The sequence below is a fragment of the Nelumbo lutea genome, chromosome 1 (genome assembly GCF_056320005.1).
Source record: "Nelumbo lutea isolate HS-2025 chromosome 1, American lotus-T2T, whole genome shotgun sequence".
In the NCBI taxonomy this organism is placed as follows: domain Eukaryota; kingdom Viridiplantae; phylum Streptophyta; class Magnoliopsida; order Proteales; family Nelumbonaceae; genus Nelumbo; species Nelumbo lutea.
The window spans coordinates 106,470,368-106,481,113 of NC_142684.1; the positions used below are offsets into that span (position 1 = coordinate 106,470,368).

At 38.7% G+C, this 10,746-nt stretch overlaps 1 protein-coding gene across 1 annotated transcript in view; it reads right to left on the reverse strand.

Moving 5' to 3' along the window:
* LOC148876621 (ubiquitin carboxyl-terminal hydrolase 17-like) overlaps positions 1-10,523 on the reverse strand; it is a 36,476-nt gene extending 25,953 nt beyond the window's left edge. The window contains exons 1-3 of the mRNA XM_088981260.1: positions 9,760-10,523; positions 6,071-7,382; positions 3,774-3,862 (exon numbers count right to left, since the gene is read on the reverse strand). Coding sequence (XP_088837386.1) covers positions 3,774-3,862; positions 6,071-7,382; positions 9,760-10,046 — 1,688 coding nt within the window. The 5' untranslated portion in view covers positions 10,047-10,523. The remainder of the gene's footprint in view (positions 1-3,773; positions 3,863-6,070; positions 7,383-9,759) is intronic.
* Between the last annotated feature and the right edge of the window lie 223 nt (positions 10,524-10,746).

Sequence of the window (10,746 nt, forward strand, 5' to 3'; positions counted from 1 at the left end):
TCTTGTCTATTAATATAACATTATGTAATGTCCTTATATATAATAGATTAGAGCTGGCTGAGCATTATACTGCCGCCCATTTCATTTCTTTTCTTCTTCTTCTTCCTCTTCTTCTCTCATTCGACAGTCCTATTTCAGCAAACAAAAACTAATTATGATGACTCTTTGTCCAGAAGTGGGGTAAGTAGGAGTTATATTGGAGCTCAACCCTACCAGATTAGTGTAAAGAGACTGGGCCGAATGGGTCCTAGTATCTTCTCTTGTAATATCTTTTCTTTTATTGTTGGCTAATGGGCCTCTCTTAATGGGCCTGTTATTTCTTTTTGTTTAATCTCTTCATGTTACTACCTAGCTGGCCGCCCACTTAAGGGCATACTTGTCATTACTCTAACTTTAATTCTTAATAAAAAAAAAGGATTAGAGGAGAAAGGGAAGATAATTCAATTCTTCTTCTTCTTCCTTCTCTTTTCGCCATCTTCTCTTGTGTTGCTGCTCTTACTTCTCTTCTTCCTTTTTCTTCTAATCTTCAAATTTACACCTAATATTTGAGGACTGATTTACATCTATTAGCTACTGTTTTTAAAGGTCTATGGATTTCTCTTTTCTCCTTTTAATTTCTTGCTCCTGCTTACATTTTTCCTTCTTTGTTTTTTTATGAGTAATAGTATAATTTTATTAATTCAGAAAATGATTTAGAATCGTAATCTCATACAACATCCCACAGAGAGGCACAAGCTCCAAACCCTCCTAGAAACTTACAGGTTAACTAGGAATAAATTATAAAAATCACAGCTGAGCCCAAAACAGTTCTTCCCTATTTTTTTTCTTTTTAAGCAATAAAATTATCTTGATATTGTAATCAATCAAAATAATCTATATATTGTTATGCTGCAAGATTAGTGACACTTCAACCTTCATGCAGGATCTTTTTCTTTGAAGGTAAAGACGAAATTAAAAATAAAAAGAAGATTAGAAGAAGGATGACCAGCAGTCACCCGAAAAAAGAGAAATAAAAAGAGAAAAAGAAACAAACCAATATCACCCACTTACACCTCCCACTTCAACCAAAAAACCACACACACATCACAAACCAAATAAACCAACTACTTAAAATCAAAAAACCCAAACCCCCTCCAGACCCCAGCCAACACCCTTACAGACCTGAACCACTCCCCAAAACTCCAATTACTCATCTCTACCAAGAAATTGAAAAATCGCCTTTTTATTATCCTTCTGAAATTTCTTTGTTTTCTTCACCTTCCTGATAAGGACCTAACCCAAATAAACCCCCTCTTAACCTTGCAAAGACTTTTGAAACCAGAACCTCCTGTCTAGGTCCTGTTGCATCTCCCAGACTTGACATTCCACTTATAATTTTTCTGGCCCTTACAGCTCTCATTTACCTTTCTAATTCCAAGACTGCACTCTTTTCAAAAGTTTGAGAAGCAGAAAATCTCCATTCTTTATGTCAGCTTCCCTTGGAAAAAACATTTTTCATCTTCAACCTTATGAAAAACAGTTTTCCTTGCCAACTCCAAAACCTTCTCTCTCACAATCCTTTTCCTCCAGTTCCATGAACACCTTCCTTGTTGCTTCTTGATACTGTCCCTCTTCATCATCGGACTCACAACTACCTCCAACATCTTCTTCTGAAAGCTTGGTCCTGTACCGTCTTTTCCTTTTAAAAACTTGTGCATTTCAGCCACCTAACCTTCCTTTATCAGTGTTCACCTCTCTAACTAGTCCTCACCAACTTTCCTCCCAGATTCTTCCCCTACTTCCTTGACTCTGACTTCAAACCCCCTCTACTTTTTCATCCTCACCCCCTACCTAGCTTCTTTCCTCCTTACCCTTCTTATCTCCCTACTCTTTCAACTTAGGCCACACAATTGTATTTAACACCTCCAACCACCACCTCGTCTCCCCCTTCTCCGCCTACCAACCTCTTTGCACCTTCTTCCCTTCCACCTATAAAATCCAGATTAAACGATATCCGGGCAGCAGATTCAGTATTTTGCTAACTCTATTCTCGAAGGTTTCTTGCAAAAAAATAATGCCTTCAAACCCAACCCACCCTACCCTTGAATGCAGGGAAGGTAGCGTCAGGAAGGGTTTTGCTTTTTCATGTGCAGGGAGGGTTTGGATTCTCAAAATCCAACCTGCTATGGGTGTTGGAGCAGGTATGGGATGGGATGTTTAGGGAGGCAGGTAGGGTCTAGAATTTACAAAACCCTCCCCAAACCCACCTTGTTGCCATCCCTATCCGCTATGAATGTTTCAACTCTGGATTGAACATCAAAAACCTTCTTACCCATATACCAGATCCCGATTCCTCACTCTTGACACTTGTAGGAATCTCCTTGTCAGTAAAAGAACTTTGCCATACACCATACGAAACCATCTCAATCACATAACGAGGACTCAGCGACCTTAGTCTTACATAAAGCTCTAGCTCATCTGGGTTTTCAACCAACTTCAAAACAGAAGATCATAGACCACCATTAAGGTCTACCGAGCACCCAACACCAAATGAGTTCATGTTACCTTTTAGGATACCAGTATGTCACATGATCCATCCCCACTAAGCTTGGAATTGTTAAGAAGCCACACTTTTCAAATACAGGCCTCCAAACCAAAATCTCCCACTCTCCCCTACAAGTTAGCCTCTTGACCCCAATCACATCTCTTTACATCCATTGCATTAAATTCGTCCCAACATGAGTATCAACACGACCACCCAGCCCAGCACAATTACACTTTATTTTCCATTTTGTCCTTATCTTCAACCTTTGAACTCCCACCCCTAACTTTTTTGACTCTCCTGCCCCCCCCCTCCCCGCGGTCCTCAAGCCAACACATTTGAAGACAATCCTTAACCACCAACCTTAGGTCAAACCACTCCCCAATGAGTTCAATGCAATGGACGATGGGACCAAGTGAATTTCCTCAATCTTAACCAAAATCCGTGCCATTACCAGGTTCTTCCACCTATTTGTACAAGGGTCAACTTTCCTGAAACTCCCACACCCATCCAAAGATATTGATCCAAACGAAACTTCTTACCCCCACTTTTCAAATTGCTCCAACCAAAAGATTCCATCTGACCAACCATAGCTCTGGCAACCTCATTTGATTAGCTTTTAAATCTAAAATCTCATCTGCTTCCTCCTTACTGCTCAATATAAACAGAAAAAAACAAGCATTCAATTTTCTAACTTGAATTCTCTTCTTTGATTGCCCCTCCATGCGAACCCACTCCAAAACTACCGCCCAGTTAATCATGTTTCCAACCACCTAACTCTCTCAACCACATTTCCAAGAATAGGATGTCTGACCTCAAAATCATGGGATACAAAGACCATCCACATGGATAAACCACACCATAAAAAACACGAGCAATGAAAACTATGCAATAAATTCTTCACCTGTCCACTCCAACATGTGGTTGAATTCAGTTGGATTAGGAGGTGGCACTATATAAAGATATTTTATCTTTTCTTTTCTTTGCTAGTATATTCTACAAAAATGAAGTTATTTGTTTTGTAACTACTGAAGTGTGCAGCCTTGAGATTCCTTTTCTTCCTCAAGCCCTAGTCTCTAGACCCATCAAAAACCTATGTCATAGAAGACCTATCTTTGAGTATGTATCCTACATCAAAATAACATTACATGCCTTAACAGAAAACATGATTGCAATCACTCCATAGAACTGCATATATAATTGAACAAATATCATGTTCACATTGTCATGAATGTGAATGAAATTCACAAACCTGTTCCCACAGTTTGTGAGGCCAAAAGGGCACAGCTCCACCTTGTCCATATGATAGAGTTTGGCAAACTGTTCATATGGAAAAAGCATCTATAACAACAAAAACAGAATCAGTGCAAAGAATGTCAGAAAAAAAGCCGACCAATCAAAAGAAATAAATCAGAAGATCCCTGGGAAATTAGGCCCCGTTTGGCATCACTCCGGAGAATCATTTCTGGCGATTCTCACATTTCTTTGGAGCGGAATGGTGTTTGGGATCGTTCATTCCGAAGAATGGCTCCAGTTCTGGATGGAATTTCTTATCCGAATGGCCAATTCGAAGAATCCACTTTTTACGTTTCTGGGGATGAGTGATTCTCATCCTCAAGTTTCTTGCTATGTCCTTTAATTAAAAACGAACACAAGTGCCCATGTTTCACGTGTGAACATGGGCACTTTTGTAATTATGCAATACAAAACACAGAAGCCCTAATCCCAGTCACATTTTTCTCCGACCCTCAACGGTTCTCTTCTCCAATGTCTCTCTACAACACAGGCGATACCAGGTAACTCATCCTTCTTCTTCGTTTCACTTTTAATCTGTACTACCCCAAATTCTCACCAGTTGTGTTCTTTTTTTTCTCTCTCTTACTGTCATTGCTCCCAGAATATTTCCAAGGAAAGGGTGTAGATCTCTGCAACTCTCCAACGGTGCCATCTGCAACCCATACGATCTCAGGTAAACTACTCATCCTTCTTTTTTTTTCACTTTCAATCAATACAACACCGAAAGATCTCACGGTTTCTCTCTGTTTTTTGTCTTTTTTTCTCTGCCTTTATTCTCAGACTTCTGTTTATACGCTACCCCTTTTGGATTGAGTTGGTTATTTCTGTTTATACATGGAGCTATGGGTTCTTTCTTATCACCATTATTCTTGTGGAGATATTTATTATAGGTATTTTTTTCATAGATTTGAACTATGGATTCATTTTCCTCACTACTTGATTTTATTTTCCTTTTTGTTTCCATTTTTGTGTATACATGTGCTGCATTTAGTCTAGTTACAGAAAAAGGCAAGTAACTTCAACTTGGTAGTTGACTTATGGATTTATTTAAATCATGTCCTGCTTTCTATTTTCTCTGACCTGAACATCAGAAAATGTAAAGCGAGACCAGAATCAGATCTTATACTTTTGCCACATAGCTATAAAAAAATGAAAGAATTACATATATACATAGTGCAATGTCCATGATTCTTTTGATGCTCTAAGATGAAAACTGGGTGTATCAGTCTGGTTGACAAGATTTTTTTTTATTAATTAGCAATGGCTTTCCTCTTTGCCCCCTTTTTTTCCCAAAGTGCTGGTTGCGGGATTTGATTCCGCGTCAATGCTGGGACAACCGAGCTAACACACCAACGAGCCAGCTGAGAATGTGGTGTGGAATTTCAGGAATGAACTTAGATGGTTCAGATGGTTTTCAAAAGATATGCAATTACAAATCAGGTGGGTATGCAGGCCTGCAATTATTGGCTAAACAAGGGGTGAATAGATGGCGGATGTTTTGGGCTCAAATGTAAAAGGGATGATCAGTTGTATCTATAATGTGTATGTTTTCTTTTGTATCCACAACCTATTGCTGTATTTTTCTTAAATTTAAAGAATGAATTACTTCTTTATTGCTGATCAGAAAAGGGAGGTAACATTGCATTAAGTTTTCTGGGTCCATTGGTTTTGGTAACTCTTTGAAAGCATAAATGATGGCCCCAATTAAGGGGCTGTTTGTAATGGTGGATTACTTTGTGGGGTCAGCAGTCCTCATTTGGAGTGTCTGATGTGTAATATTTTATGTACTGAATAAGAGATGAAAAATCCCCTTAGTATGATATTGAATCCATTCTACTTAAAGATTCTAGTTCTTTAATCAGTCATACTTAGTATTCATCTTTTCTGCTCAGACCGTTGGACAGATAAATATAGATAGTTGAATATTTGAGTAAATCCATTTAGTCAAGCATGCAGAGATGGCAAGATGGAAAAATGATGAAAAATCCACCATGAATATTTTCTGATCAATATATTTTAAATCTATCAAACGGTCAAAGAATTGATTCAAAGAAATTGGTGGCTGCGAAACGCAATTCTGCTTCTGAGAAGCAAGAATCAAATTACTGTGCCAAACAGGACTGGTGATTCTCAGGATGAAAATTCTCAGAATCCATTCTTTTCTAAAAGGATTCTGAGGACGAGAATCCCCAGAATTGATGCCAAACGGGGCCTTAAGAGCAAGAAATAATACGGCGTGAGTTTACGAAATACCTTGCAGCTGTGTTTTCCACCATTCTCAGTTCCAAACCCCATTGGATTGTATATTGAAATTTTAGAGGCCCTAAACTGCTGCACAACTTTACTGACAGATGTTTTCAAGCCATTACTAGCATTTGATGAATGTGCAGCCTCTAATACAGCAGTAGGCGCTACATGAATGCCATCAACCTTTGTGGACTTTCCAAAATTCCCTCCAGTGCGAGAACATGGAAGATCAGAAATTTCAGATGATAAAGATCTATTCCCTAAAGACTTCGATACATGTGAGTCTTTGCTCCTTTCTTTAGCCCTGGAATCTGCTTTTTCAGGTAAGGCTGGGTGGTTACTTCTTCCAGGCACATCTATAACCATCTTCTCCACAGCAGAAGCTCCATAAAATGGCATTTCATTCCTCAAGCTTTTCTCAGAAGCAACATCAGCCTTGGATTTGGAAGGTTGTGAAACTGAGGGAGGAATGTTATTTCCAGAGCAGTTAGCTGAAAATTGTAAAGAACTAGAACCAGATGAGATGATATCCCCAACTTCAGTTACACTTGAGTGAGTACAATTATCACAAAAATCATTTATAGACCCACTTGAGTCTAGAGCTCCTTCCCAGAAATCAGAAGAGGATGTAGAAGACTCAGAAGTAGTAGATTCATCAGAGCCATTGCTTGAACTTGAAAAATCATTTGAACTTGAAAATGACGGACTAGTTGATGTGCTGTAGACCTCATCATCACAACTCAATTTACTCTGCTTTAATTTACTTGAACAAGAAAAGCTATCTTCAGAACCAACCAAACTATTAAGCTCTAAGGGAGGTGATTCATTTAGCTTACTGTCATCAACAACAGTGGTCGCCTTGAGCTTAGCAGAACTGGTATCAACAGGTTGAGGAGCTTCTGATCTGCCAGGTGGATTTAAACTAGGGACCTTGCTAGCATAAATATCATCCGATGATTCATCCACACCAGTGGATGCAGAAATGTCAGACAACAATGATGCACTGGAAGATTCAGAAGTGATGTATGTTTTCTTGGCATCGAAAAGTGGCTCAATTTTATTATCATGCTTCTCACGTGGAACTTCTGAACAGGAAACAAATTTAGATGATGCAGGTTCCTTAGATAAGGTTTCAACTGGTTTACCACCACAACTGTCTTCTAACTCAGTATTGTCAGAAAATTTACACTGTTCTCCTTGCAATACTGCCTTTTGGCCAATGTTGGTTCCCTTGTTATTAAACTGGCTAGTAGCATATGGAGGATGACATTCATCCTTGTGACCTTGTCTCCAATGGATAATTTGACACTTCCCAGAACTGCAAGAATGCACAATAAAGGTGAAGTATAGAAAGAAAGACCCCTCAAAGAATCCATGGCCAGAATAAACAGCTAAAGGTTTTGTTTACAGTAGTGTGTCAACAATAAGTTGCATGCTAGTCCCATTATATACAGGGAAGCTAATAACCTGCCATCCCTGGAAATTCAGAAATCAAATCAACTCAACTCAACAAAGACTTAATCCCAATTATCAGTGGTTGGCCATGCTAATCCTGTCTTCAGGAAATTCAAACTTTTTTGTACTAAAAACAGAAACAATAAATGCAACTGCAGATTGATATAATGAAAGACATCCAACCAAATATCTCCTAACTGCTGTATAACCATCTTTCTCCAGAACAGAAAAGGTGTAATATGATATGAAAATGAGATCAGTGCAAAGCTTAGGGCATCAAAAAAAAAACAAATGGTAGATTGGCAATTTCTAGATAAACTACCAGTACCTGCAATATGGTTGGTAGACCTCAATACCCATCTAAAGAAGGGATCCAATCCTAAGCGATTAGAGTGCAGCATGAGAACAAGAGAAGGAATGATAGTGCAAGCATACCACCAGATTAGAGCACCAATTTATGTTAATGTGTGTGTGGTATACATAAAACTTGTATATGTATTTATGCACATGTACTTATATAAACCATCAAATTTGTTGATAGTAGTAGCAATAAAAGTATCTAGAATTATTTAAAACTTTAGTAAATAATGTAAGGGCAATGAGGAAGATACTACTTTTGGTTCATGGACTTGGAAAAGTGTATGATAATATGATATTAAATATTCAAATAGGTTCTTTCTTAATGTGTATGTATGTCAGAAAAAAGAGTGAGGAGGAGACGAACTAAAAAAAGGACAGCTGAGAGAGTACATTTAATTTTTTTTATTTCTTAGTACTTGGCTGCTTACATGAAGATAGAGAAGAAAAGAGGAGGCTAGGGAAAAGATGATTATTGATTGCCACTGCCTACAATTCACACTACAAGTTTTCATTGTGCTTTTGTAAATTTTTGTATGCAAGTGTAAATCGGTGCACTCAGAACAGGAATACTGCCCAAAGAGCATGGATGGGGGCACTAAGGTCCAAATGTCCAATATAGCACTCAAACCCTCATTATTACATGCACTCTCCAAATGGATGCCTAATCCATGATTGACACACATCTCACTCCACTTTCCAAACACTCAAAGGATTCCTAAGGCACATTATTTCTTATAGTTCACGTTTTTCTCCTTGTTTCATATAGATGAAGATCTGGCATATGCTACCTAAGACTAACTTTTAGATCAACTTATGCTTTTACCAAAAAAGATCAATTCATGCCCTCTTTACAGGTATATGATGTTAAAACTTATGAGATTAAAAAATAAATTTAATAGCAAATACATTTTTGCACACATATCCCAGGTCCTTTTTTTTCAGCCTGCCCAGTCAACTCCTGGACAAATTGGATTGAGATGCACATAATACAGTCATTTGTGTCACACAGAAGGGGACAAAATAAAGAATGTGAGGAAAGATGCAACCTGAAAAAAAAAATTAATAATAATAATAAATTAATAGGTACCTTCAAAATATCATACTAGAAATAGCACTAGATATGCTGAAGCTTCTAGAAATCAATCCTATATTGAAGGATTCTTCCAAAACCATGTTCATGCAATCTAAGTTCACAAGAAAGGGAAATTTTGTTGCCCTAACTAATTAAAGCATGACCAAAACTAGCCTCTTTATCCTTCGAGGGATTTCACGAATTTTTTCCCATTAATGTTTATAAATTTTCATTACCTTGGTTGACTTTATCAAAACTGTAATGCTTCTACAGGTGGATATATCAGTTATCACTCCTTGCTAATTGCTATGAAATTTTAAGATATTTAAGAATTTTCTTTTATATAGGTTCCAGTAGGTTGATACTGTGGATCCACTAAGAAGATAATCTAAAGCAGGTTACTTGATATTCGGAGCTACATGCCAAATTTACAATGTCAATTGTTCCTTATCCATTCTCCAATCAAATTCCACTTCTTCCATTTGATCTAAAGAAAATGTTGCGTGTACAATGAATTAGTTTTCCAGCCCTTCCCAATAAAAAAGAGCTAGAACAACTGTGCTTCCACCTTCCCTAAATTACATTCTGAAACAAGCCCCCAACTATTTTGCCTGTTTGCCCAAATTATCCATTCAGTCTAAATACCAAATTGTTACCCATTAAACACAATTGAAGTTATATGGATGTATCAAGTTGATACAAACACATAATTCCGCGATTGTGCGGGCAGAATTTACACCAGCAACCAAGCCAACTGAAAACCCTAAACCAAAACCATAGATTCCAATTAGAAGAAGGGTGTACATACCAGTAGCGGACGGCCTTGCATCGAGCACAGCGCGTAGTGGTGGGGCGATAACAAACAGCACACTGTGATTGACGAACAGTAACTAAAACGGTGCCGTACTCAAAAGCAGCCTCGACAGCTGCCCTGGCTTCCTGTTCGGAAGCCAACTCCATGAGTCTCCTGATCTCCTCCTGCCTGGCTACCGCAATCGTCCATTTCCGACGAATTACGAAGCCGAAGATGGGGCTGAAGACGAAGAAGAAGAGCAGGACCAGGTACGAAAACCCTAGATCCCCGGGAACAAGCATTTATCCGGCACCCAAGATGCATCCAGAACACCCGACCCCAGTTCTCTACTCTTACCAGACCACATAAAGACCGGCGCTGCTTCTTCTTCTGCATGCAATAGATGACCAACGGATCAGTGGTGTCTCGCGATGTGCGCCATTGATTATTGACGACGATACATCATGCTTCAGTAATAATAGCTGCATGGGAAAGATCGAGGACGGCTGAGAGAAGAGCTTCCAGAGAGAGCGATGTCATAACTCGCAACAAACAGCAGCAGCAGTGAAAGATGGCCCTCGTTTCTAGTACTGACTGATTGGAGGTGCATTCGTTCGTACCTCGTTTCTCTGGATGGCCTAAAAGATTTCTGAGATCAGAGATTTTAGAAAGAAAGAAAGAAACTGACCATGGATGGCTGATGGAGAAATAAACAGATTGTCAAATTAATTTCCATTTATTTATTTATTTCCTTGTTTTTCTTTAAGTAAAATATAAACAGGTCACGATTGGAGGGAAGGAATTTTGAGGTATTCGTGAATCATGGTATCGATAAGCGTGAACTCTGAGCTCATCAAATATTCGAACCGGACGGGACTCGGGCACGCATTGCACACGCCAACCATCTTTGGTCGGACCGGCCGACGAGAGTGAGGAAAGAAATCGTATAATCGTGGGTTCCTTCTTCCACAATCCAACAACCAGTTGCCACGTGGCTAGAAT